General features: G+C 36.8%; 4 protein-coding genes across 4 annotated transcripts; 3 read left to right on the forward strand and 1 right to left on the reverse strand.

Moving 5' to 3' along the window:
* Window positions 1-2,340: 2,340 nt before the first annotated feature.
* Window positions 2,341-6,604, forward strand: LOC137720549 (MLO-like protein 6). Its single transcript, XM_068459633.2, has 15 exons — window positions 2,341-2,535; window positions 2,817-2,874; window positions 2,990-3,201; window positions 3,293-3,409; window positions 3,503-3,563; window positions 4,145-4,233; window positions 4,365-4,439; window positions 4,530-4,624; window positions 4,723-4,772; window positions 4,859-4,899; window positions 5,068-5,241; window positions 5,345-5,380; window positions 5,563-5,630; window positions 5,836-5,896; window positions 5,996-6,604. Exons 1-15 carry the CDS (start codon window positions 2,413-2,415, stop codon window positions 6,443-6,445), a joined length of 1,710 nt encoding a protein of 569 aa, XP_068315734.2. The 5' UTR covers window positions 2,341-2,412; the 3' UTR covers window positions 6,446-6,604.
* A 6,009-nt stretch (window positions 6,605-12,613) lies between these two features.
* Window positions 12,614-15,443, forward strand: LOC137720926 (uncharacterized). Its single transcript, XM_068460046.2, has 6 exons — window positions 12,614-12,905; window positions 13,027-13,054; window positions 13,743-13,973; window positions 14,662-14,725; window positions 14,800-14,859; window positions 15,148-15,443. Exons 1-6 carry the CDS (start codon window positions 12,769-12,771, stop codon window positions 15,201-15,203), a joined length of 576 nt encoding a protein of 191 aa, XP_068316147.2. The 5' UTR covers window positions 12,614-12,768; the 3' UTR covers window positions 15,204-15,443.
* Window positions 15,444-15,720: 277 nt separating this feature from the next.
* On the reverse strand, window positions 15,721-18,988 carry LOC137720925 (rhomboid-like protein 19). Its single transcript, XM_068460045.2, has 8 exons — window positions 18,751-18,988; window positions 18,550-18,674; window positions 17,765-17,825; window positions 17,474-17,640; window positions 16,961-17,066; window positions 16,663-16,865; window positions 16,439-16,576; window positions 15,721-16,196 (listed from the first exon to the last, which is right to left on the reverse strand). The coding sequence occupies exons 1-8, from the start codon at window positions 18,772-18,774 to the stop codon at window positions 16,094-16,096; spliced, it is 927 nt and encodes a 308-aa protein (XP_068316146.2). The 5' UTR covers window positions 18,775-18,988; the 3' UTR covers window positions 15,721-16,093.
* Window positions 18,989-21,532: 2,544 nt separating this feature from the next.
* LOC137719562 (chlorophyll a-b binding protein 6A, chloroplastic) lies at window positions 21,533-23,204 on the forward strand. Its single transcript, XM_068458599.2, has 4 exons — window positions 21,533-21,811; window positions 22,270-22,372; window positions 22,461-22,749; window positions 22,856-23,204. The coding sequence occupies exons 1-4, from the start codon at window positions 21,612-21,614 to the stop codon at window positions 23,005-23,007; spliced, it is 744 nt and encodes a 247-aa protein (XP_068314700.2). The 5' UTR covers window positions 21,533-21,611; the 3' UTR covers window positions 23,008-23,204.
* Window positions 23,205-27,661: the final 4,457 nt, after the last annotated feature.

Here is a 27,661-nt window from a genome sequence, read left to right on the forward strand (position 1 = left end):
TCAATCTTAATTCAATAGTGAAGGAAGTCTAATTAAAATTGAATTGAGAGTCACCATAATTTCTTATAAAAGCTAGACAAAAGAAGACTTGAAGTACCAAATACCATGAACCACTTGCATGGTCACAAAGATCGCGTGGAATGAGTTTTTCTTATATGTCCCCTTGAATTTTCTTTGGCTAATAGTCAGTCTTTCAAGTTTCAGTCTTCTTCTTACTTTTTTGACATCTAAACATAAGTTTCAGTCTTCCAAGTTTCAGTCTTTCAAGTTTCAGTCTTCTTCTTACTTTTTTGACATTCTAAACATTATTAATTAGTTTGTAAGAGGAATAATCTTAAGCTCTCTCCCACCACATATCCATCTTCTTCGTGATTGACCCGCGCATTTGAAAAGTACAATAAAATATAGGGTAAAGTACAAAAAATTACCTCAACTATTAGGATCATGACAGTTTCATACCGCATCTTACGAATTTGTGATAATGTCATACCTCCGTCAATTTTTCTGTTAGTTTTTCTATTAAATGCTGACGTAGCAAGAGATGGGGACCATTTTCTATTAAAAAATTAATAAAATATTATTAAAAACTAAAAAAAATATTTAATATTTTTTAAATATTAAAATAATAAATAAAAGTAAAATTAAAAAAAAAAAAGGGTAAAGTACAAAAAACTACCTCAACTATTGGGGTCACGACATTTTCATACCTTATTTTTTTAAAATTGACAATGTCATATCGCATCTTACGAATTTGTGACAATGTCATACCTCCATCAATTTTTCTGTTAGTTTTTCTGTTAAGTGCTGACGTGACTTGATTCGAGACCTACTTTCTATTAAAAAATTATTAAAAACTAAAAAACAATTATTTAATATTTTTTAAATATTAAAATAATAATAAAAAGCAGAAAAAAAAAAACCCCTCATTTCGTCCCTCCCCTCCCCCCTCCTCCCTCTTCTCTCCTCTCCCCATCTTCATCTTCTTCCCCCAACCTGCAAATCCCAACAACAAAAAAAAAAAAAAAAAAAAAAAAAAAAAACCCCAGATCCCGTCGGCGGGAAGATGGGTGAGCAGAGAAGGTGGAGGATGGGTGCGGAAGAGGATGTGGAGAATGGATGAAAGTGGTGGATTTGGGGTTTGATGGGTTTTCAAATTTTTTTTTTCCTTCTTTTTTTTCCTCTTCTTCTTCTTTCGCAGGGGAGTTGATGGTTTAAAAAAAAAAAAAAAAAAAAAAAAAAAAAAAAAAAAAAAATCCTTCCTCCTTTTTTTCCTCTTCTTCTTCTTCTTCCTCCTTCTCCTTCATCTTCTTCCGTAGGGGGGTGTTGATGGGTTTTCAAATTTTTTTTTTATTTTTTCTTCCTCTTCTTCTTCTTCCTCCTTCTCCTTCTCCCTTTCCTCTTCTTCTTCTTCTTCCTCCTCCTCCTCCTCCCCCTTCTCCTTCTTGTTCTTCCGCAGGGGGTTGTTGGGTTTTCAAAATTTTTTTATTTTTTTTACTTTTTTGGGTTTGCAGGTGGGGGGAAGAAAATGAAGATGGGGAGAAGAGAGAGGAGGGGGAGGGGGAGGGGAGGGACGAACTGATGGTTTTTTTTTTCCTCTGCTTTTTATTATTATTTTAATATTTAAAAAAATATTAAAAAATTGTTTTTTAGTTTTTAATATTTTTTTAATAGAAAGTATGTTCCGAATCAAGCCACGTCAGTACTTAACAAAAAAATTGACGGAGGTATGACATTGTTACAAATTCGTAAGATGCGGTATGACATTGTCAATTTCAAAAGATGAGGTATGAAACTGTCGTGACCCCAATAGTTGAGGTAATTTTTTGTACTGTACCCTAAAATATATGATGAACATTTAATAGCCATTTTGACCAGCATATTTGGGATTTGGTCAATTTTTAATTCCAAAGATATGGACTTATTATTCATTTAAAATTACAAATTTTCTGAAAAATGTCATATTGTCGATATATCGTTAATAAGTTGTTGATAATATTGATAGATGATATACTCATAACAAAACATACGTAATCGTTTTTATTGATACAAAATCAGTCGTATTAGTCAAAGACGTGTCATGTCAAATCAATCATAATTTGTACCAAGTCCATTCTGTCGACAAATATAACTCCAATTTGCATGCCAAGTATCCCCAAGTTAAAGTTTGCTGATTTATATTTATGTTGTTTGGACAAGTTCTACAATGACAGAGACTGCCTAATGCTACAATCAAAGTCTTTGAATAAATCTTGGAATAAGTCTTGAACTTTTCGTCCTTGCCCAAGGCTCTTCTGCAGACAAATTTCCCTTATAAATAACAAAGACAAACTCATTATTTTTATATTTTTACTAATATTAGTTTCAAAAAAGCAGTTCTTGGTAGCGAGCTTTTGTCAGTGGAATTAAGTTGTAATGGCTGAACTCGCTAAAGAGCGTTCCCTGGAGGAAACACCGACATGGGCTGTTGCTGTGGTCTGTTTTGTGTTGCTTACGGTTTCGATCGTCATTGAACGTATGATCCACCTCATAGGAAAGGTAATTAATCCATATTCTTAATTAATTAACTAACTAATTACGATTATCTCTGGATGATCTCAAATATACAGATCATGCATGCAAATGCAACCAAATCCCACGTAGTAAGGGCGATCCCCTGCCTTTGAATCACGGAACAAGTAAACTAACGTTTAAAAATAGTAGAATTTCACTTTCGCCGTTTCCTGCTTCCACTTAAACTACACCTCTCAAGTCACTTCACAATGTTCCGAACTGGGACTAATTTGCAACTGAGATTGTTGTTCTTACATCACTTTCAGTGGCTAGCAAGGAAACACAAGAGAGCTCTAGTTGAAGCGCTTGAGAAGATTAAATCTGGTATATAACCATCTAACTTGGTCATTTATTTCCCTTTTTATTTTTTGGGGATTATAAAATGTTGTGTTTGTTCCTAGCCTAACCATTTTCTTTGTTGTCTTTGAATTCTTTGAAGAGCTTATGCTGCTGGGATTTTTATCCTTGCTCCTAACTGTGCTGCAAGGAACAATCTCTGATATGTGCATATCACAAAGTGTTGGAGCCACTTGGCATCCCTGCAAATATAATAAGTCATCAAAATCTGGAAGTAATGGTAGGAAACTTCTTGAGTTCTTCAATCACAGGCGCAGATTAGCAGTAAAAGGAAATGATTACTGCACAGAGAAGGTAAAAACTAAGCGAGGGATAGTTAGTTATTATCATCTTTTTCCCTTGTGTATGTGAGTTGGGTATAATTGACAGTGAACTTTTTTTGCAGGGAAAAGTAGCCTTTGTGTCTGCATATGGGATTCACCAACTGCATATGTTTATCTTTGTGTTAACAGTTTTTCATGTGCTCTACTGCATTCTTACCTTGGGATTTGGAAGATACAAGGTAAAACTAGCAAATTTTTACTGTTTTGGAATCTCCCTCTCTCACTCTCTCTCATCTCTCTCTCATCTTTTCATTGTTGTTTTGGATTTACAGATGAGAAAATGGAAGGTTTGGGAGAACGAGACAAGATCAATTGAATACCAGTGCCATAATGGTTTGTAATTTACCAAACCCTTTTTTTTACTTCAAAGCTACGTGGGCCCTATCCCAAATTATGAATGGTTTATGTATCCAAAGATTAATTTTCCAGTTCATGTTTTCCTTTCTTAAAGAATGATGAGGTCGACTTTCTTATAGTGTCTTCAACAAAAATTTTAAATTTTGTTAAACTAACAAGTAAACTGCGTAAAAAAGCTTAAGTACTCAGTTTAATTTTTCTTCTCTGATTACTTTCTATGTTAACGAACTTTGAATATTTTATTATTAACAATTTAAACTCAAACCCACTTATTTTTTAGAGCAACCTTCTCTGTCTTTTTTTTTTCTCCTTGCTCAAGAGTCCACCCTTAAATTTTAATATTTAGCAAGTGAACAGTTGCACTTTAAAAATTTAAAGAGTGACTGTTCATTTTGCTATAATAAACGCGTTTACAACATATCTTGGAGAAGAATTTTTTGAGTTTGGCTCCTTAAAATAGAGTTTTGGTTGTTTTACAACATTTCTTGGAGATGCTCATTTTTCTAAAATTCTTCTATTCACTATTATTTTCTTTTACCCAATTATTTCCACTGCAGATCCAGAAAGGTTTAGGTTTACAAGGGATACATCATTTGGGCGAAGACATTTGAACTTCTGGAGCAAGTCACTAGTCTCCATTTGGATTGTAAGTAACATGTCACTTGTCAATGAACTAGCACCATGAAATTCAAATAATGCCTGGAATATTAGGGCAGCAGGACATTGGATTGGGAATGATTTAAGGAGTTCTAATTGTTTCTCCTTTTTCTTCCTCAGGCCTCTTTCTTCAGGCAATTTTTCCACTCAGTTACTAAGGTTGATTACTTAACTTTGAGGCATGGATTTATCACGGTGAGTGCGTCATTTGCCCAAGTTTTTTGCATCAGAGATCGATGCCGGTTGTAAGGGGACTCAATTTCTATATATGCTTTGTGATTTCAGGCACATTTGGCACCAGGAAGCGAGTCAACGTTTGATTTTAGGAAGTACATAATCAGATCACTTGAAGAGGATTTCAAAGTTATTGTGGAGATCAGGTTGGTGTTCTTTACTTAGGTATCTAATTAAACTCATCACGTTGTTTGGTTAAATATTGTCCTACGAAATTAACTTTTACTTTCATTGATTAATGCAGTCCAGTTATATGGTTCTCTACAGTGTTGTTCATGCTGTCCAACACATACGGTAAGTGAGATATTCTTTCATAATTGATTCCGAAAATGCGATGAACCTTAATTTACTGACGAAGAAATGTTTTCCTCTTTGGACAGGATGGCATTCTTATCTTTGGCTACCAATCATCTCTTTAATTGTAAGTTCCACCCAAAATGCATCATCCAAGTTTCATGCATGCTAGATATATTTAGGCCTCGTCTGGTGGTTAGTGCGTTATCCAATCTAATCCTAGCCTAGACACCGAGCGAGGCCTTAAGATCGTGAGCAAAACAGAAGATCCTTATGGTAATTGTAAACATTGCAGATAGTCCTACTGGTTGGAACCAAATTGCTAGTGATTATAACAAAGATGGGGCTGAGGATTCAGGAGAGAGGGGATGTGGTGAAGGGTGCACCTCTTGTTCAACCCGGCGATCAACTCTTCTGGTTCGGAAGCCCCCGTCTCATGCTCTTTCTCATCCACTTTGTTCTCTTTCAGGTACATCAAAACACATCGAAATTTCATGTGTATTATAACTTCAATTCACTGATATTATATGCTCACATGCTTCTTTTCTGTGGTCCTTCCCTCTTCATTGCAGAATGCATTTCAACTGGCCTTCTTTGCATGGAGTACAGTAAGCACATTTCCTCTCTAATTATCATTTTAGTTAAAGATCCATTTTTTAGAATATTAGAAAGAACACTCCGGCAGCTACAAGTTTTATACAAAAACACTTCACGAGCTCAATTGGAGGAAAAACCCCCTCGTCACTCATATCCTATCATTTGTTTTTTTTTTTTTTTTTTCCTCCTTCAGTATGAGTTTGGGATAAAATCTTGCTTCCACCAGCGCACTGAAGACATTGTCATCAGGCTCTCAATCGGGTGAGCAGCGAGCTTAATTTACACTCTAATCATTACTTATGTCTCGGCCCCAAAATCCTGAGCATGTGACTGCAGCTCGTACTTTGTTAATCTGGATGCACGTGACACTGTCACGTGTGTTCGGTGTTTTGGGGCGTGACAAACTTATTCAACGAGCACAAGTGTTTTGCTAATGCACACAATGCTAAATTGTTGATCTCCACAGGGTCATGGTACAAGTTTTATGCAGTTATGTGACTCTGCCTCTCTATGCTCTAGTAACACAGGTAAAACTGATCTCGCTTCGGTTTGATTTTTCAGGGGGGAACTGGAGTAATGAAGCCTTGATTTAACGTCGATTTACTTTGTTTTGTTTGATCAAACAGATGGGTTCGACCATGAAACCTACCATTTTCGATGAGGAAGTGGCAGCAGCTGTGAAAAATTGGCACCACAAGGCCAAAAAGAACGCGAAACACAGCCACCATTCACCGTCAACCACTCCATTTTCAACCATGCCACCAACTCCCACGCAAGGCATGTCCCCAGTTCATCTGCTGCACAACCACAACAACCGCAGCAATGACGATGGATTTATCACATCTCCGAGGGGATCAAACCTTGAAATGGATCACTGGAGCACTGAAGGGACCTCACATTCACCAAACAACAATGTTGGACCTAGCGACGGGGATGGGATTATGCAAATCGCCGACATTGGGGATCTGGATCAAGAGCCTGGCTCAGCAGAACTGGCTCGCGCGCCGCGTCGTACTCGGTCTCAGCATGAAATTGAGATTATTTCATCTAATTTTTCATTTGGGAAAGGCAGCTGAACAAGTTGATGGTGTTGGATCATAGGACTTGTTGCTTCCTCCTCTCTCTCTCTCTCGAAGTAACATATAGTTTACAGAAATGTTGCCCTTGTAGTCAAGGTGATAAAATATATATCTTCTAGGTTAGCTACATGTTGTAGTTGACAAAAAACATAAAAACTGTTTTGTTATTATTCTAGCATCTATGTTTCCAAGCACGAATGTGCAAAGCAAAAAACAGGCAGTTGTTGAAGCAAAAATGTTGATAGCCAAAAACATGTAGAATTGCCTGCAGCAGTCGATTACGGAGATTGCATTGTTCACTTTTTTTTAGAGTGAATATCTTTCGCACTATAGCAAAAAATATAAATCATAGTTTAAGAAACGTGACCATAATGTTTTTTATGTAGGCGTGCATATGAAAGAAACGAAAAAGAACAAAATCACCCATATATATAATACTTTAAGTTTAAATGCATCCCAATTCGCTGAATTTACATACAAATGGGACAAACAATAAAACATACCATATTAATCATCCTTAATAGTATAAATAATTCAACAACGTGAAAAATATAGGTCATGTATAATAGAACAATCAAAGTTCTCTATTTTGATCAGAAAAATAATGGTCAAAATTTCAAAGAGACAGAGCCTTTTGTAGTAAATTTTATATCCAGAAACTCAAAACCAAACATGTTCAATTAGCAAGAAATTCTCTACATGATACTCGAATAAAAAACGATGCATTTAGTTATATGTATCATAAATAGAAACGATGGCATCCAAATTCCCTTAGTTTAATATTTAGAAACACTTAGTCATTAAGTATATATACTTGCTAAAACTCATTCAGACAATATCAATTTATGAATTACACGTGCAGTCAAATTGATTATGCGTCCTTACCCTTTCCTTACCCATACCCCTTCCTTACCCCTTCGCTTTAACCCTTGCATAAAATCCTCCCTTCTCTCGCTCACCTTTGTTCTATCTCTCTGTATGTGTAAATCGCAAAAAACAAACCCTGAACTAAAACCCTCAAATCCCGGCTAAATTCTTGCACAATTTAGTCGGAGATTCTTTATTTCTCTCTGCAATTCCTAAACCAAATGTTGTAAATTTTATCTGAAAGAGACACATCTTTCTACAAATGGCACAAAGAAAATGGTTTCGAGAAATTATGCTAAAGGGGAGACTAATCAGATGATTATGCTTAGAACTAAAATGTTGTTTCAATTTAAAAAAAGTGTTAACTGATTGAAAAACCAAACCATTTAAAGAACCAGTAGAGATCACAGTAACAACATTGTAACAAAACTAAGAAGATCTAAAAAATCATGTATTCAAAAGTAAATTAGTTTGATCATGCATAAAGCAAGGCAGTGACGGAATGTTAGCAGCTAAGGTAATCCACCATATTATGGCATCATACAGATTATTATACAATGTTTGTCAGCATGGGAACATGTGTCAGAAAAAGAAAAGGAAAAATATAAAGGGTAAATTTAAAGGCTATTTGAAAAGTTTAATATGTTTGTATGTGAAACTCAGTGATAAAATTTCAGTCATGCTTTCCAAGAAGAATAGAAAGCGAATAACTAAAACCACTGATAATTTGAAGCAACATAGCAGATATTATTAAGATTGAAAACGCATTCCAGAAAGCATGGGGAAACTGTAAAAGTAACAAAAACTGTGATGGTGGAATGGATTAAATCCATAAAAGTGCAACAAAGAAAGGGTAAATCTGAGAAGGGTTTAACTGACGACCAGTCTTTTATACTTGATAATGTTATGAATTATCACCCGGATAAAGCTGTTAAAATGTGTTTTGGAATCGGTCGTCTCACAACATGTTTGTTTACGCTGTTCTTGTTTAACTGCAAACAACTGCGTTTTATTATTATGTTTCAGTTTAGGTTTGATGGCATGAATATTTGTTACATCACACTAACTTAAGACGTAACAATCACACATTGTACTGTTATTGCGGTCATATATATTCAAATTCTACTGTTATTGTGGTCATATATATATATATGAAAAGGACGCTATAATTAGATAGCTAAATCTAATCCTAATGTGAAAAAAAAAAGAAAATGTAAGAACTGTTATGAAACCAGTGTTAATTAATATACCTCAAAAGTCAAAGGGCCAAGTGCTCCGGCGATCGATCCAACTTTCGGAAAATCGGAAACAAAGCAAATCGATTAGCGCTAACTCACAGAACAACAATGAAAATAATAGCTCAAAGACAGTAGTGAAATTCTATTAGTAGTAAACACACATTGTTGAAACAGGGATTGTAGCAAAGCTACACCAATTAGTAATATAATATAGGCATTAGTTGCAGGTTCTGCAAGTATTATCTGTAGAATTTAGCAGGTTACTTATATACTTTATCTGAGATAGTAATGCAAATATCATACTGACGAAACATATATCATCCAGTATTTCTCATCTAAAATTTTCCGATCCAAAAAAGACAATAAGGAAAATTATGCAACTCCAGAGCACAAATGTTAAGCGTGCTACTTCAACCGAAATAACTTCTAGATACAATGAGAAACACATGCTCATTCTAGAAATGGAATCCAGGTAAAACCAAAATACATAAAAACTGCAATAGTTCAACTGCAAGCTAAATTGATTAAGTGTCCAGAAGATAAACACGCCAATTTTCAAACAAAGCAAAGAAATTGAAATTGTCTCATGAAAACTAACTAAAAGTTTATGTAATGTCATTCTATTATTATCTAAGAGGCGAGATAGAATGTTAATACTGCATGACACAAAAGCAATGCAATATCTACATGTTTAGGTAACACCATCATATTCATGCTTAACAACTGGAAATGCACAATCTAGTTTACAAAAGTAGGGGTTAGAGTATGAAAACCAACTAAACAGACCATGAAAATAACTAAAAGGTGGTATTTGCGAAGGTGTCTAAACTTCAATATATATGTGTTTGTGATGTAAAACTAACTTCATCAGGTAACACACCCCGACCGAAATCAAGGCGTGACGGCCAGCATACCTTGATTTCGATCAGGGTGTGTCATCAGGGTTGTAGTTGAACTGAACCAACAAACCTGTGAGCTAATTAAATATTCACACGCATTATAAGCTAACATATGTCTTGGCCAACATATTTATAAGATATGGATGCCAACCAGTAAATAGTTAGGAATTTACCTAAAGAGTCTTAGCCACAAAAATCCCAGTAAAGAATTTCAACATGTTCCCAAAACATTAAAATAGTAATGCAGCTCAAAATTTTCCCCAAACCCTAAAACCCACAGAACATATGCTCTACTCAACAAAGATAATTAAGAACAACAACTGCAGGATCAATAAGGACTCTGTGAACTGCAAGGATTAAGAGTGCAGGAAAAACATTACTACTGGTAACTTAACAGAGAGAGAGAAGAACCTGCAATTAGGTTTTCTCAAAAGCGAAATTGCAGAAAGCAACCAAGAGACACAAAAAATTTAGCTAAAGAATGTTAGCCACCAAAATCTCATTAAAGAATCTCAAAATTTTTTCTAAACATTAAAATGCCAAAGCAGCTCAAAAATTTCCCTAAACCCTAAAACCCACAGAACATAGCCTCTACTCAACAAAGATAACTTAAGAACAATTGCGGGATCAATAAGAACTCTGTGAACTGCAAGGATTAAGTGTGTAGGAAAAACTATAATCTAGATAAACAAAAGAAAATATGTATTAAAGAGCACCAAAAAGTCAAAAACTTTAAAGGCTGTCAAATAAATTTGTATTCAAGGGTTTGAACCCATCGATCTAAGTGCAAACATAAAAAGCACATAACATAGAAAAATAAGTTGAGAGATAGTTTAGAACATTGCAATTGAGGCTCCTCTCAGTAGATATATATATATTTTTTTAAAAGAACACATGTATACCCTGCCCCGTAAGAAACATGTTAAGCAAATACCCATCTTATCAATGGTTCAGAATCATAGTTTGACCACATATGCCAAACTATAAATCTAAACCATTGATAAGGTAAACTTTTGCAAGAATGTGTGGTCCATCTGCACTGTCTGGCAACATAACCACCTATGTTGCCAGAATGTCTAGCAATAGGGCATTGCACTACATATTCAAAAGTTGAGAAACCATGGGAGAAGGAACGACTCAGAACTTGGAAGTAAAATATGAAAATCGCAACTCAAAACACAGATTAACAAATGTTATCATTTCAGATTTTCACAAACAACACAGCAGATAACGAAGAGTAAAGAAAATTAGAGAGAAATTCAAATAGAGCAAGGAAAACTAACTATGCATACCATAATCACCAATAATATTCCACAAAAGATAAATACATTTGGTGACAATCATACATTTGATTCCTACAATATTTTATGTCTTGCATAAAAATTAGAAATTAGAAAAAAAAAAAAAAAAAAAAACACAACAAAGAAAAGGGTACCTAATGCTTTCCCTGTAGCTGCTCTTCAAAAGGCAAAATGCTTTAGATCCTAAGGACCAAGCAAATATAAAAGCGATTCAACAATTATAAAAAAAAAATCAACAATGCATGGAACAAAAATTAGAAATTAAACACCCATCAAAGGTTGTGAAGAATGCTAAATCCAATTAATTCGAAACATAAAGTAAGCCGAATGAAAATGGGGAGCCATCCTCATCCTCTGTGTCCCCAGCCTCTCCACTCCCTCTGTCCCCTTTCTCTCCTCTCCGCACAGCGAGACCCAGCTGTCTCCGAGTGAAAATGGGGAGCCATCGTCTCTCTCCAATTTTTGTTCTTTTTGGCATCACATATTGTACTTTACACGTACACTTACATTTTTACTATAAATACATTCTTTCAACAATTCATTCCACTCACTCGCTTCTCGCTTACCAAGATATATCTCCGTTATTTGATAGTTATTCTCAAAAGTTAGGATGTAAAGCAGAGGCAAGGCCAAGATTTTGATTCACAGGAGCGCCCTCATTAAGTTTCTAGAAATCATGCCCTCATCAAGTTTCTGGAAATCATACGCACAATAGACATAGAAGAGTATTATTATTGGATTGATTGGGTGACCCATTACGTGTAGAAGGATACAAATAAGAAAATTTTAGAAAAAGGTCATTAAAACAAGAAACTAGCCAACAAAATTTGAAAGGGACGTCCCCCCTAAGCACTATGTGGCTTCAGCCTGATGTAAAGAGGAATACTATTATTAGTCGCGTTTGGGCATATGTAATCATAAGTAGTTATAGATACTTCACACTCACAAACATAACTGAACTTAATATTCTTCGGAGTTTGAACTCATTTGATTCTACTGTTTTTGGCTTGCCTACCATAGATCATTCCACTTACTAAGATGCTTGATTCATATGATGTTTAAATTTGTAATATGCACTTTGTTCTCAGATTCCTTTCTGTCCCTTCAGGTTGTATAATATCATTTGATTTACAACTATTGCCAATGCTTTATTTTTAATTTTTATAAGAATCCTTTTGCATGCATATCAATTATCATCAAAAGGTTCGTAATTTTCACAATTGTCATATTTTTCATTCTAATTCCAACTAGGTGATTTCTATGGTTGCACACAGCCTCTAATAAAATGCTTGATATTTTCTTCTTATTAATTAAGTCCTAACTTATTTTGTTGAGTCCGAGATTGTAACTAAGATATTAAATTGATTTGTTATTAGGGGAAAGAAGTGAGTTTAGCTTCATAATAGGTGAGCAATATTGTGATTCAAATTTACTTTTGGTGAGAATCGAACCTAAGACTTCTCACTTACAAATAATGAGGAATACCACCAGATCATATTATTAAGTGGCACACAGTGAAATAAGTTGAGTGGGTGATAAATTCATCAAATTAAGCACAACATCTTTTATAAGTTTAAACTCTCGCATTAGTAGGACAGAGTAGTAAATCACTTTTTGATTATAATGATGCAACATATATTAAAATTTTAAATTATTTTTACAGAACATATTATGTGACGGTTATTGGTTGAATATATATATTTTTTTAAATCATTAAAATAGCACAACCATTAACCCCCACATAATCTCTTAAAAATTATTTAGAGGTTTGGTCTTTATAAATTTATAATTATAAAAAAAAATTTGTTAGATTAAACTATAATATTATGGGTTGTGATTATAATCTTGTCACACCAACAGCTAAAGTCGCCCCTCCATTAATGTCGCATTAAAAAGGATAAAGAAACGAAATAAACAGAAAGACAGCCTCTTCGCCACCACCGCTTTCCAGAAACCGTTAAATCGGATTTTGATTAGCAACCGTCGATCAGGGAGGCGATTGATCGTCGTCAGCCATGGAGGTCCGACCCAACCCGACGGCCGACAACTCGTCGGCCACGCAGCAGCAGCGTCAGCGCCGTACACCCACTTCTAGTCAGAAAAAGCCTCCTGCTTCTTCCATCCCCGTCGACACCACCTCCGTTTCTCAAAGGTCAGTCCTTTTTTTTCTTTAGTTTTCTGTTTGGAGCCCGAGAAAATTCTCTTTCTTTTTTTCGGTCCCGAGAAAATTGAAGTCCTCACTAAAGATGGGTTTTGTTTCAATTGTGCTGTAGGCTTCAGAAGGAGTTGATGTCTCTCATGGTACTCTCTCCCTCTTGATTCTTTGCTTTTGATTTTTCCTCAAATTTGTGTACTTTTTTTTATTTCTTACTGTCTTTGTTGATTTTTGTTGTAATCTTGAATTGGGTTTGATGTGGATTTAAATTTAGATTCATAAGCGTAAAAAGAAAAGAAAGGGAAGTTTAGCGAAAAGCTTCAGACCGTTTACTTTAACGAAAAATTACATTTTTTATACTAAAAATTTAATCTTGATACTATTTATTTTGTCCCTATCGGTAAAATTCAAAGTTTTTAAGTTCTTTTCATTAGTTTTCCTAAAAAAATAAAGCATAATTAAGAAGTAAAAGAGGGACTATTGATTCTTGGTAATCATGGGAGGATGGGGATGTATGATACAGAGGTTGGGTTGGGCAGGTGTGTGTGAGTCTGTGGACTGCAAAGCTTCAATTTATGACTGCATGTGTGGTGATTCGGGAAGTCTCCGCTGTTATCATACTTGTAGGTATACATTGTTGTGTTAATAAAATTTTCTCAGTTGAATAATATCGTCTTGAAGTTTAAGGTCTAATAGTAGTCTATTTGAGTTTGACACTGAAGTTAGTCTGTACTAGACAGATTTTAACGATGAATAAGTGACCGCATTTCTTGTTATGAGACTGGTAACTGTTGTATTACTGACCTTTGTTCGTCCAACGTCCGCTGGTTTCAGATGAGTGGAGGAGATCTTGGAGTATCGGCTTTTCCTGAAGGTGAGAGCATTTTTACATGGGTTGGCACAATCGAAGGTGGAAAGGGAACCATGTATGAGGGTTTTTCCTACAAGCTTTCTTTGCGTTTTCCTCTGGACTATCCTTTCAAGCCACCGCAGGTCAAGTTTGAGACAATGTGCTTCCATCCAAATGTTGATCAGTTTGGCAACATATGTCTTGATATCTTGCAGGTATCTATCATTACATTTACGAAATAAACTGGTATCAAGCTTTTGAGATACTAAACTTCAAGTACGAACTGTCCATGACTGTAACACGGAGAAGTTAAATTGACCATTTGATTGTCATTGTTTCTTGTACCAAGGAGTTAGTACATTAGGATTCTTATGGAAAATTAGTATCGGTTGGATATATCTAAATGCTCTCCTAGTTGTGTAGAAGAGAGTATATAAATTAGTATCAGTTGGATAATTCCAATGCTTTTTCCATCCAGGGTGTTGCCCACATGTAATGCCCTAACTCAGAAGTGCTGCTTAGATGGCAGTATGCCAATGCCCCTTACCCAGGGGTGTTGTGGTGCCCACATGAATGTGCCCTTATCGCAAGGGCGCTGCTAACTTGACAACAGCCATAACAGCTCCCATGGCTGCCATAACAGCTCTCGTGGCTGCCATGACCATTTTCATGCAGATTAATAAAACAAAAAGTTATATCAGGATTTATGGGTAATTTGAGAACATTGATGCAAGGGTTGCGTAATACAAGTTTTATTTATTATCACGGGGGTGGTGATAACAAGTGGGTAGAGCAATCAATTTGATGGGTGGCGGAAGTGTCAGTCTGAGTCTGTTGTTGGATTGAGTTTCCTTTCTTTCATTTTCGTGTAATCTCAAAAAGCTTATGTTATACGTGGCACAGGACAAGTGGTCTTCAGCTTACGATTGCAGGACTATTCTACTCTCCATTCAAAGTCTGTTGGGAGGTAAGCTTGCTCTTATATGTATTCTCTTGTAGACTTCATTCGTTCTTGCCTGACCATTTAGTTCTTACCTGCAGAACCAAACCCGGAGAGCCCCCTCAACAGCTATGCTGCTGCTCTGTGGAGTAACAAGGAAGGTTAGTTACTCTGTCATTCGTATCGAATGTTTCTAAAACTGGGATTCAAAAACTTAGAACTTCATCGTTGATGCTCATCCTGTTTCAACCGCCTTCCATTCCATGCTAATTTCAGACTTTGTACCTTATGCAAATTTACCGTGAGCTATGACATGTCGACCTGATAAACTTATGTTTCGAACTTGAATATCATGAAATATGATGCCAAGTGATGAAGTGCCTATCCTTCCCAATTTGAATTGCACAAACCTCTGATGCAACTCTTGTTCTTATATCTTTCTTTTACAGATTACAAAAAAATGGTCCATCGACAGTACTTTGCTGGAGAATCTATCGAGAGCTGACTTGTACATATAACTCACGACGGAGGACGACATTGTCATGTGGCCCCTGATTTGTGTACAGCTCCGGGGAGGTGAAAATTCTGCAATGAAAAGTAAAGTTTCTCAACGAATCCGGGGTGATGGAAACGCTAACCCTGGCCAACCTTGTTTATATTGCCTGTCCTCTGTGATTGCTATATAAAGACAATAAGAAGTTGTAAATTTGGTTGAATCAAATGAAGGTGAAAACTGTCTCTCTAATGACTGGAGGAGGCACCATTCCCACATCTTTTTAAACTTCCGAGTTTCTTATGGTTGATGGATGATATTTCTAATGCTATCCAAACTACGACCATGCATGCATGCACCGAATGTCCCCACTCACTCTCCGCCTATTAACATGAAGCATGGATACATCGTTCTAGTCGCGTATCTCATATCGGATACTTGGTCGGATACAATACATGCTAGATACGTACGGACACATGATTTTGACCTAATGGATACGGGTATCCAAGTTACCGCCAATTTGGGGTGGTGAGCAAAAAGATTTCCGTTTTTATAATAAAAATTTGAGATCAAACACAAGTTATACCAACGTATCTGTGCTAAAAGATGTATTTGTACAACATGACAAAATGGCCCCAACTGTTCCAAGGATATGGATGCCTCTTAAGAATTTCTACTCTACATATTTTGAGCAACACCACACATTAATCATTGTGCAAAGATACCATTGTCCACAGAGAAATTCACAGCTTAAGGATCCTCGAGAATTCACAGGGAGCGGGAACAGAGAAAAACAGTAGAAAAGCCTTCTCTTCAAATAACACGGAACCTCTGAAGTTGCAACGGAAATGACACATTTGGGTGGTTGATTGATAGGAACTGATACTTGAGTCGTGAAGCAATTAAACATTCTCTGCGGCATCTCTTCCAGACTCTTCTGTACCGTGTGCTGCAGCCAACCTCTCAGCTGCCAATCTTTCCTCGAGTGCTCGAGCACCTCTTTCTCTGCAAGAGACAGTTTGGTCACAAAAATGAAGATTCTTTTTCCTGGTTCAAGTATTTGATTATTCGCAGTTGGTGCTGTTAAGACGTTTATTTATATTGTCGCAACGTTAGTTTCTGAATCCATTCTAGTAAACTTATTTGATTTTCAAATAGTTCATTCGAACAAGGAATATCTGAATTTCGTTTCAGAGATGTAATACTTAACATTCAAGCGGGATGCTGTTTGAGACCAGAAACATTACCTTCTTCTAGATGCTTCAATGGGGTCAGATCCAGGCAATGAGGAACCGCCCAAGGTATAACCTTGGGATTCATTGGAAGCTTCAGATCTTCCACAGAGCATCCGATGGAATATAGATGCAACAGGATCAATGACTGGTCTGCAACAATTAACAAGAAACACTTCAGAGCAATAGAAACTAGGAATATTGAAGTGAAGAGTTTGAAAATAATGGCAATTATTTACCTCAAAAGTTCAGGGAAGAATGTAGAAAATGCAAAATCTTCACTTGGATCACCCTTGAGTTTTGTTTCTGGTTTCCTCTGCCAGAATCTTAGATAAATCCAGCTCGTATAAGTTCCAAATATTACGAATGGAAGATATGTTGCTGACTTTTCTGTCCAGAAGCTTATGGCAATGGACAGCAATAGCGAGATAGATGGTAACCACTGCATATAATTGAAACCAGCACCAAACAGAGTTTTAGGACTATTCAATAACCTGCAGAAATTTTCATCAAAAGGTCCTTTACGAAAGTCCAAACCTTAGCTTTTATTTTCAATAAAGGCAACTCCTGGTCGGGGATGATTTGCTTGATGCCAACCAACAAACCTGAAAGGACTCCGTGGAAGCCAGAAACAGGCATATAACTAGCACAAATGAACCAAAGAAAGTAACAATACAAAGGATGAGATAAACGAAGCGATCAAACCATGCTACCACATGTACAAACATTATTATATACGAAAAGATAGATGGACAATGGAAGATACGTATTGATAGTTGCTGAATGATCTGTTTAAAAATTTGTGTGCTGTTAGAGTTGGATCCAAATTTACCAAGTTCATCATTCAGTTAGACTGACTCAGCTTGAAAGGAAAAGGGGGGAAGCGGTAAATTTCTTATTACTAATAAACCAACAAGCTACAGAATGCCTTGAGGTAGAAGGAAGCAATAAAGCTGAAAATGCAGAAAGATGGAAAACAAGGACAAAAAATATGAATTGCTGGTATGCAAATTTTTTTAATAAATGTTCAATTGATTTCTTAGTACTTACAGGTAAAATTCCGTCATTGTAATGTAGTACATAGCAATAGCAGTGACGAAAGTGCATATGGAAGTTAAGAAGTTAACTACAAAGATGAACTTCAAGAACTCCCTAGAACCCCACACAGGTTCAAGCAGCTTCCCAATAAAAAGAAGACCAATAGTGCTGATAAAAACCTGTTAAATAAGTATGAAACTCAGTTCTATCTAGTAATAAAAGTAGAGTGTGTCGGGTCCAGAAATTCCCTTCAATATATGACTACGGCACAGAAAAATTATTTGTGGAATCAGAAGCACATACCCCATATACTGATTGTTCAATGTAACCGGATGTTATGAGGTTCCAGACAAAAGGAATCGTCCTACAAGACAGAAGTTTGGATTAGGATTAAGTTGCGCATTAGAGGTTCCAAATCTAAAGAGATGAGCTTGCTCTCACCCTTCATTAGAGTGAACAAGCATAGGGATATACAAAATCAATCATGTAAAACCTCAAAATATTATGATTATAAATCTAATATTACATTGCTCGTCTCGAATTAAGTTAAACAAATTTACGCAGAAAAAAGTAGGCATAAAATAATAAAGGCACAGACTTGTAAAGGCGAATAGAGAAACCCGAACAGCCCCAAATAGTGAGGAGCAACGAGCACATACACAGAACCGGGATTGATAATGCATCTCATTCAAGTTTTTTTTAAGAAGGCACTAAGCTTCACTTGGGAATCAACTTCTAAGTTCCAGAAAATACAGAACCTAAGCGAAAACGAAGTCTGTAATCCAATACCAACCATATACTCCATCCCTTGTAATACAAACATTTAACAAACAAAGGATCAACATTATCATTGCTGCTACAAACTCCCAATTCCACTCAAGAAAGGCGAAAAACCGGAGCTGACTTTCAGATCAATCCCACAAAACCAAACGGTTCAAAACACTAAATTTCACAAATTTTTCATAAAACCCATTACTATAAACACAGATTTATGCAATATTTCGCTATTCATTTTAGCAAATTTTCAATTCACAAGTCAACAAACCCAAACTTGAACGGTTGAGGTGCCCAAACCCAGAGAAAAATACCTGGCGGGAATGAGAGCCAGGTAATCGACGGCATGGGGGAGAAGCTGAACCACAATGTGGCCTCCAATAAGCACCACCGACAAGCCCTTGCATAGCCGTGTGAATCCAGAGAACGCACCTGCGCTCTGCAACATCCAGAGTAAAAAATTCGAATTGAAACCCGCAATCGGAAGAAAATTGAAGAAAATTTGAAAGCTTTACCCCTGAGAGTGATGGAGTGCTCATGGCGGGCGGGCGGTTTGGCCGGTGGATTTGCGGCGGTGATGTGAGATTGGAGAATTAGACTTTGGGTGGAAGGAAGGTATGGATCGTACGGGTTGCGGATCGGTCAGACCGGAGGATGAGTGTTTGATCAGGCGGTGAATATTAAATATAAAAATGGGTTCGTGATTGGATAAGGCGCGAGCTTACAGTAAGTTGGTTGGAGTTTACTTCACCCAAATATTAGATTGGACTAACCTAGATTAGTTGGGTTGCTACTTGGATTGGTTTGTCGTTTTCATAATCCAATACAAGGTTGTCCAATTTAGGGCAGAAGCTATCTTGTAATCAAAGAAACTACGTGGCAAACATGTACCGGAAGGATGATGTTACTTTTTAAAACAAGTGATGTCGCTAAAACTATTTCTTCGTTGAAGAAAGTTTATCTCAATTTAAGGAGTTTGTTTTTATATGTTTTTAGTTGATGCAAGTACTGTAAACTCTAAAGTTTAAACTACTTTAGTTGACGAGTTTTTGTGCCTGAATCCCTTTTGTGTGATTAAGAGCATTAACATCGCTCAAGAGATTTTGTGCTCGATTCCCTCTTCATCAATGTAACAATGCTTCAAATAACTCTGTAAGAATGTTTCACACGTGCTGCATGTGAACACATCGCATTTAAATGAATATTTTCACGGTCACTTGTAAATTTGGTCTTAGGTTGTAAGCATGAGACTAAGATTGGAAGTTCACTTCACATATCAACTACAACAACAACATAGCCTTATCCTAGTAAGTGAGGTCGGCTGTATGAATCTTAGGATACCAATGCGTTCGGTTTTGCGCCAAATCTTCCGTTAGCTCCAACTACTTCATGTATTTTCTTAAAGTCTCTTTCCAAGTCTTTCTCTACCCCTTTTGTCATAAGCCCCTGCCTCATAATCGCATTTTCTTAGCGGAACATTGGTAGGTTTTCGTTTCACATGTCTAAACCATCTTAACTGATTTTGTTTCATCTTATGTTCAATTGCGGCCACTCCTACTTAATCTCAGATATCCTCGTTTTGAATCATGTCCTTTCTCGTGTGCTCACATATTTTACTTTACTGCACGTATCAAATACCAAAAGGAAAAGTTAGATGTATTACAACATGGAAACAAATCCCTCTGTTTTGTCCACCCTCTAATTGCAGACGGCGTTTTTCCATCTACACAACACTATTGAGATGCACGTCTATCGCTTACATTACATGCCATCGGATGTGTTGAACCCTAAAACGAGTTCTGATGTCGTACCACTTGACGGACATGTGTATGCAACCTCGCCGTTTTGTACCTTTCGACAACTTGCAATGCCATCTTTGATCCACCTCCGTCCTCGCATTCTGGCTTAGTTTTTGTAAATACAAGGAATGCTGAGAGGACGAAGATTTAATGGATTTGGTGTGGCCTTGATACCTTAATCCAACCCAAGCAAAAACGACAACGATAGCATCAGCGACGGCGATGCTGGTACCGTTAACCATCGCTGGCCGGAATGTGAGAGCTGGTGGTTCCTCTGTACGGAAACTGACCGTTAAGTTAGGGTTAATTAGTTGTTAATTCAATGAGTAACGCTGTGATTGGTTGTTGCCCGTTATCGGAGTGATGAAGAAGAAGCAAAGAAGAATGAGTGGCAGTGGAAGAAGCGTTGTGTGCACTGCGCTCCACGTGGCCTCGGCTGGCGAATAGGGTCTTAACACGTGGACAAGCGAACACAGCATGCACAGTATGACTTTGCTTTTTGGTGTAAACAATTGTAGAAACATGTCCACCCGAGAGAAAACAAGAGTATCTACAACTTCTAAACATGACAATTGACATGGCTTAATGTAAGAGTTTAGAATAAAATGGCATAGATCAAACAATTAATCAGTATCTAGACTAGATTAATTGAGTTTAGCTGGGCAAAAACTTACCTATCACTGATGAACGTGAGACGTCAAAATGACGATATCTCAAACCAATCATACGATGCTATGTAAAGTTAAAAACACACTTATACAAATGATAAGTTTGGAATGTCATGATAGCTTAATCAATAGATAGGCAAGTCCTCTCATGGGTATTATATGGTGACAAACGGTTGGTGTTAATTAAAGAGTAGATAATTTTTTTTTTTTTTTTTTTTTTTTTGAATCACCATGGGCTGATCCAGTGGTCCAGACCTATATTTCACATGGTACATCCTAGATTCGATTCTTGGTACTGTTGTATTACACGATGGTGGCTATAAGAGGCTGAAATACTTATGTAAGTCTTCATGACCTCTAAAAAAGTAGAATACCGTGGCGAAACCACTAGCTGATTCTCTTTAAAAAAGAAAACTTAATTTTCTTGGGTTTGGAAGTAAAGTTCCTTGGGGGCAATTACTGGAGGATGTCAAGAAAATGCCTTCAACATTGGTGATCCAAAAATAACTAGTCTTCCACTAACATATTGGTGATCGAAATGGTTCTAATTTCTAACCTTTTCTTCCCCAATAACACCCTAAAATTTTTCAAGAATATCTTTTGCCTGCGGAAAAGTGGTGGGTTAGATTTTCCTCCCCTAACCCAACCTGCACCACAGATACTAGATTTCACCTATCAATTGGATATTCCACTTCACATAATCACCTATCTGGATTAACAGAATCCACGTGGCCCAATGACAGAGCACCAGCCAGATACATTAGCCAATCACAATCCACATTTGGATTCTTCCATATCCCACTTCCTGTACTACTAGTATTCCTTGCCACTCCTTCCACCTTCCATAATCTCAGTCTCCTCCTTTCTCCTCACCACAAGCCCCAGATCCTGCAGGCACTAAATTTGCTAATGGCTTCCAACAGTTTGATGAGCTGTGGCATCGCCACTACTGCCTTCCCTTCAGTCCTCTCATCCTCCAAGTCTAAATTTGCGACCAGCGCAGTCCAGCTCCCAGGTATTGGTGCCAATGCCTCCTCCAGGTTCTCCATGTCCGCCGAGTGGATGCCCGGCGAGCCCCGCCCTCCTTACCTCGACGGCTCCGCCCCCGGGTAACGAAATACACCACTTCAATAATGTTAGAGTAACAAGTTTATTTATCAAATGATATCTCAGTACGTATCTTGTTAGAAATGTAATATTTAGAGTAGACCTAGATTTGATAAATTTCATAGTGCCACACCATTAGGTGATTAAGATTTCGTAACATGCTAATTTTTTTTTTTTTTTTTTTAATGAAATAAGACCAGACAATATTTTTATTTTATTTTTTTACAAAAATGAATTAGCTGGTGGCTTCGCAGAGACATTTTAGCCTTTTCTGGCCACTTTCGTGTGCTTCACAAACGCCAAGAATCAAACTCAGGGCGTGTCATGTGAAATACGGTCATGAATTTCATTCCCAACCAATAGATCACCCTGTGATGGTTAAGATTAGACAAAATTAGCTCCTCAAAACATACTAATTAGTTTGGTTAATTGTATTAATTTGTTGCTCGTGGGTTTTCAGTGACTTTGGATTTGACCCGCTTCGGCTAGGAGAAGTGCCGGAGAACTTGGAGAGGTTCAAGGAGTCCGAGCTCATTCACTGCAGATGGGCAATGCTTGCTGTTGTAAGTACCATACAAACATTTTCCTTAAAAATTGCATCCATTTTTACTTTGCAATGACTAAATTAACCTTGCAAACCCTCAATTGTAGCCAGGGATTCTAGTACCAGAGGCTTTGGGATTGGGCAACTGGGTAAAAGCACAGGAGTGGGCTGCCGTTCCAGGAGGCCAAGCCACCTACTTAGGCAATCCAGTTCCATGGGGCACTTTGCCTACAATTTTGGTCATCGAATTCCTTTCCATTGCCTTTGTAGAACACCAACGCAGCATGGAGAAGGACCCTGAGAAGAAGAAGTACCCTGGTGGCGCTTTTGACCCCTTGGGCTACTCCAAGGACCCGAAGAAGTTCGAGGAATACAAGGTCAAAGAGGTCAAAAATGGTTGGTACATATATACATTACGTTTCTTTTGTCACATATCTATGTTTATGTTATGTTGTCCAACTATATTTGAAGAGTATTTAATTTGTGATTGACGATCGTGTAGGCCGGCTTGCGTTGTTGGCTTTCGTCGGGTTTGTTGTTCAACAATCGGCGTACCCTGGCACCGGACCGTTGGAGAACTTGGCTACTCACTTGGCTGATCCATGGCACAACAACATTGGGGATGTCATCATCCCCAAAGGGATTTTTCCTTGATTAATTCGTGCAGTATTAATTTCACACCCACTGTAAAGTTTAAAATTCCATGTAACCATCTTCGATGAATCCGAACTTCTTGTCATGTGTGAGTGAGTTTAAAAGCAAACTTTTACCATCACCTTCATATTTTAGTATTGATAAAGAACTGTACTTAAAGATCATGGTTGAATGTATCAGTTAGTTCTTCTCAATTATATTTCAGTGCCTATATATACATAATGATATATGACTGTCTATTTAATCTAATTAAAAATATAACTTTAGCCCCCTAAAATTCAAATTTTTTTCATAAAAAAAACCCGGTGTAATTTTTTTTACTCAAGAAAATCAGTGACTAGAATCTACATAAACGAATTCAGTAATTACAACTTTACATAATTTACATTTTTTGTGTACCGAAAATGGTCCATTGCATGTTTGATATTGTATGCATATTATAAGGGGAGAGTTAATGATTTTGAAAAAGATTTCGACAAAAAGAAAAGATTTTGGAAAAGAAAATAAAATAAAAGACAGTAGTGCACGAAATTAGGGAGATCAATGCACAGAGGAGGCGAAATTAAAGTGCACAAATATAGCTAAATCAATGAATGCATTTTAGATTAATTATATATTAATATGAAATATGAGAATTGTCCTGAAAAGCTCTATGAGTTAGAATTTTTTTTGTATATTTAATGACTTCTTTAATTTAAACGCTAATAATAAATATTGAATATTAATGCTTATTTTCTCATTTTAAATAATAAAAATTTAGAGAATCAGATATATGATACACGTTATTGAAGCATTGTCATGTTTTCAAATTTTCATAAAATTAGGCATTCTAATTTAACTTTTTATTATATTACTAAATTTGAAAAGGAACAAATTTTGGGTTTTTTTTGTTTTTTTGTTTTTGGAAAACTAGACATTATATTTTGGGGCCCAAGGTTAAACAAACATACAAAGAGGTCCACAAAATTAGTGTATTCCTAGTTCTACATAAATTTGGACAAGTTTATCAGCATTCTCACGTTGAGTTTTTTTTCTATATTTTTATTATTCATACTCGAGTTCAATGCATTTTTTTTTTCGTGGTTGCGTTATCAAGGTACACATTAGGCAAAAAAGAAAAACTATTTGTACCTTTTGATTTTTTATCTATTTTTGTTTTGTTGTTTGTACATATTGTCTGTTATTTAATCTACCATGATTCTTAAATACCCGTTGTCACCAATTTAGCCAATTGTTGGCATCATAATTCTTTGACACTAACTAAAATATATTTCATTGTTGTATTTTCTTTAGGTGTCAAATGGAGGGTGCTATCCTTGGAAAATGTGTTTTCAAGAACAACCCAACGGCAATTCCAATTTATCCTAATAATACCTCTTTTGTGGGATTGTAACCTGAAGTTTGTTCGAGGTTCAATGAACTTGTAATGGGGCTTTCCAGATGACATTTGTTGTGCCTGATCTTCCTCCATGTTTGTTGAAATTGGATTTTGACGTGCGTGTTTTTCATTTGTCATTCGTCAATGACAAAAAAAGTCGTGTGATTATCAATGTTAATGAATGTTAATTACCACACAATTTTTATTTGTCAGTGAACAATGACAAATGTTACATCCCAGTCCGGACTCCCACCACATTCCGAGCTCGACTCCACCATAGCATAATATTGTTCGCTTTGGACCCCGACCACGCTCTCACGGTTTTGTTTCTAGGAACTCACACGAGAACTTTCCAGTAGGTCACCCATCATGGGAATGCTCTCGCCTGAACTTGCTTAACTTTGGAGTTCCAATGGAACCCGAAGTCAGTAAGCTCCCAAAAGGCCTCGTACTAGGTAGAAATGAGAATATACATATAAGGCTTATAAGATCCACTTCGTTGGGCGATGTGGGATGCCCGACGTCCTCATTGGCACACATCCGGCCAGGGATTGGCTCTGATATCAAATTGTCACATCCCGGCCCGAGCCCTCACCATAGCCCGGGCTCGACTCCATCGTAGCACTATATTGTTCACTTTGGGCCCCGACCACGCCCTCACGGTTTTGTTTCTGGGAACTCACACGAGAACTTCCTACTGGGTCACCCATCCTGGGATTGCTCTTGCACGAACTCGCTTAAGTTTGGAGTTCCTATGGAACCTGAAGCCAATGAGCTCCCAAAAGGCCTCGTGCTAGGTAGAAATGAGAATATACATATAAGGCTTACAATATCCACTCCCCTGGACGATGTATAATATTACACAAATGCAAAACAAGCACATCCAAATATGATTTCAACAAATATAAAGGGTAATCAGGCAGCATATATGTCATCTAAAAAGCCTTAACTACAAGTTCATCAAACCTCGAACAAACTTTGAAATACAATTCCATAAAAGATGTATCAGCATAAAGGAAAACTAATGAAAATGAGACAAAATAATGGGTAAAATGAATAGTACCATATTTGATTTTTTAGTGTTAAAATATGGTTTTTCGTTAAAGTGAACAGTACCACGGACTTTTCGTTAAAACTCTCTAAATTAAAATTGCCGCTGGCTTGTTATTGAAAACATATCTTCCAATAATAGCACCCTCCATTTGACACCTAATAGAAAAAACAACAATAAAATATATTTTAGCTAGTGTCAAAGAATATGTGAAGGGAATTATGATGCCAATAATTGGCAAAATTGGTGGCAACAGGAAAAAATAGATAAAAACAAAAAGGTATAAATAACTTTCCCCTTATAATTTGCATAGAATTAATTGTATATATCAAACACGCAATACGTGTACTTTCAGCACCCGAAAAAAGAAAATTGCGTAAAGTAGAATGTAATCAACGAATTATCTTATTAGGATCTTAGTATCATTGGGTTTCTTTGAGTAAAAATCATGTCGTGTTTTATAGAGAAAATTGAATTTTAGGGTCTAAAGTTAATTTTTTTGGGAATATTAAACTAGAGAAATACTGTATCAATGATATGAAAACGTTTGTTTATCAACGCATGCATTGTTATTGTAATTATAGGCTTATATATTACACAACCACATTTGGTGTAGGGCTAATTATAACATCTTTGATAAAGCACACACAAACAGTTACGTCACGTCCAGTTGGTATGCATTGGAAGCTTAGACCATCTTTAACCGAAGGGTCCAGAGGGTCAGAGGGCCGAAAATAGTCCGAAAAACGTCTCTAACCGAGGGTTCGGCCAAATAGCTCGTGGGCCCCATGGGACAAAAAATGGCCAAAGGGCCAACTGGCTGGCCCAATCCAACCTGCAAACCTCGAGCCGGGTTGGATTTTTCATTATTAATACATTTTATCCGACAATATTGTCCTTTTTTTTTTAAAAAAAAAAATTCCCTTTTTTTTTTCCTATAGATACCTAAGTCATTCCTACACCATTTTCCACATAATTTTCACCCTTTTTAAATTTAAATTGTTGTAGTTTTTAAATTTAAATAATAAATTATGTTTGGCCCTATGGCTCTCCTCGGTTGGAGATGGTTTTTTGTCACATGGCTAAAACGAGCCCTATGGCCCTTTGGCCTTCTGTTGGAGATGGAGGCAAATATGGCCATGTACTGTTTATTAAAATATTAATATCTTGGAGGGCCAGAGGACTAAAACGAGCCCTTTTGCTAGCCTTCGGTTGGAGATGGCCTTATGTATTCCTTCTGGAAATCAGCCTTCATGAAGCTTCACATTCATGTGGATGGCAGTTGGCCAAATCTTTAGGAGAAGGGCTCGGGCTTTGTTGGGCATTGAACAATGGGGAACGTGAACCCTCGACAAAATGAGTTTGTTGATGTGGATGCAAATTTCTTCCTCCTTGTTCTCAGACAAAATTGCACCTACAAAACAAATAACACCTTAAGTTAAGGCCAAGAACCTCACGCGCCCATGATGAATTGCCAGGGGGGCTTTGGTCGAAGAACCTCTGATGCCAAAGTTAGAATTTCAAGAGAAAAGTGTTTGGAGAATTTTGAGAATTTAGCAAGAGAATTGGAATTGAGTTTTAGAGAGAATGAGGGTGTTTAAATAGGGATGTGGCCGGCCACCTTGGGAGGAGATGGACCGGCCACTTGGATGGTTTTGTGGGTGAAATTCATGATTTGTGTTTAATTAGCAAATTAATTGAATAATTAATCAATTAATTATCTAATTAATATAATAAAAAAGAAATGATTTAGGGGTTACCTGTGGAGAAGATATGATGACGGATGGATGAAATAGGTTATAAATAAATACCTATTTGGGCAATTTTCATTTGATTGAAGGATGATTGCCCACTGCTTGCACGTAGAAATCCCGATGTGCCTTGAGAGCAGTTAAGGATGAAGTTGCCAAGATCGGTGCTGCTGAACATGAAGTGTCGGCTGAGCAAACTGTTGAGTGCAAAGTGGTTGTTGTTCCCTGATCATTTACTGTCTAATTGGTATTCAAGCATTTGATATTTTGAGCTATGTGGCATTCTCGCATTGGAGAGCTTATCCAGATGGGTGTCGAGGAATTAGTTTACCCTCTCGCACTGGATATCAATTAGTTTACCCTCTCGTACTAGAGAGTTTACCTATATAAGTGTCGGGGAATTGGTTTACCCTCTCGCACTGAAGAGCAATAAGTTTACATTCTCGCACTATAGAGCTTACCCATGTGGGTGTT

This window comes from Pyrus communis, chromosome 1 (assembly GCF_041283825.1).
Source record: "Pyrus communis isolate YQ-2024b chromosome 1, ASM4128382v1, whole genome shotgun sequence".
Classification (NCBI taxonomy): Eukaryota; Viridiplantae; Streptophyta; class Magnoliopsida; order Rosales; family Rosaceae; genus Pyrus; species Pyrus communis.

Bases quoted from the DNA above. Each gene is read 5' to 3' on its own strand.
- LOC137719562 (XM_068458599.2), top strand. From the start codon at position 21,612: ATGGCTTCCAACAGTTTGATGAGCTGTGGCATCGCCACTACTGCCTTC. The intron at 21,812-22,269 runs GTAACGAAATAC...GTGGGTTTTCAG, and splicing joins CTCGACGGCTCCGCCCCCGG to TGACTTTGGATTTGACCCGC. The intron at 22,373-22,460 runs GTAAGTACCATA...CCTCAATTGTAG, and splicing joins GATGGGCAATGCTTGCTGTT to CCAGGGATTCTAGTACCAGA.
- LOC137720925 (XM_068460045.2), bottom strand. From the start codon at position 18,774: ATGAGCACTCCATCACTCTCAGGG. The intron at 18,675-18,750 runs GTAAAGCTTTCA...TGGATGTTGCAG, and splicing joins GCACTCCATCACTCTCAGGG to AGCGCAGGTGCGTTCTCTGG. The intron at 16,197-16,438 runs GTAATGTTTCTG...TGTCTCTTGCAG, and splicing joins ATTGAAGCATCTAGAAGAAG to AGAAAGAGGTGCTCGAGCAC.
- LOC137720926 (XM_068460046.2), top strand. From the start codon at position 12,769: ATGGAGGTCCGACCCAACCCGACGGCCGACAACTCGTCGGCCACGCAG. The intron at 13,974-14,661 runs GTATCTATCATT...TACGTGGCACAG, and splicing joins TATGTCTTGATATCTTGCAG to GACAAGTGGTCTTCAGCTTA. The intron at 14,860-15,147 runs GTTAGTTACTCT...TTTCTTTTACAG, and splicing joins TCTGTGGAGTAACAAGGAAG to ATTACAAAAAAATGGTCCAT.
- LOC137720549 (XM_068459633.2), top strand. From the start codon at position 2,413: ATGGCTGAACTCGCTAAAGAGCGTTCCCTGGAGGAAACACCGACATGG. The intron at 2,536-2,816 runs GTAATTAATCCA...CATCACTTTCAG, and splicing joins TGATCCACCTCATAGGAAAG to TGGCTAGCAAGGAAACACAA. The intron at 5,381-5,562 runs GTAAGCACATTT...TTCCTCCTTCAG, and splicing joins CCTTCTTTGCATGGAGTACA to TATGAGTTTGGGATAAAATC.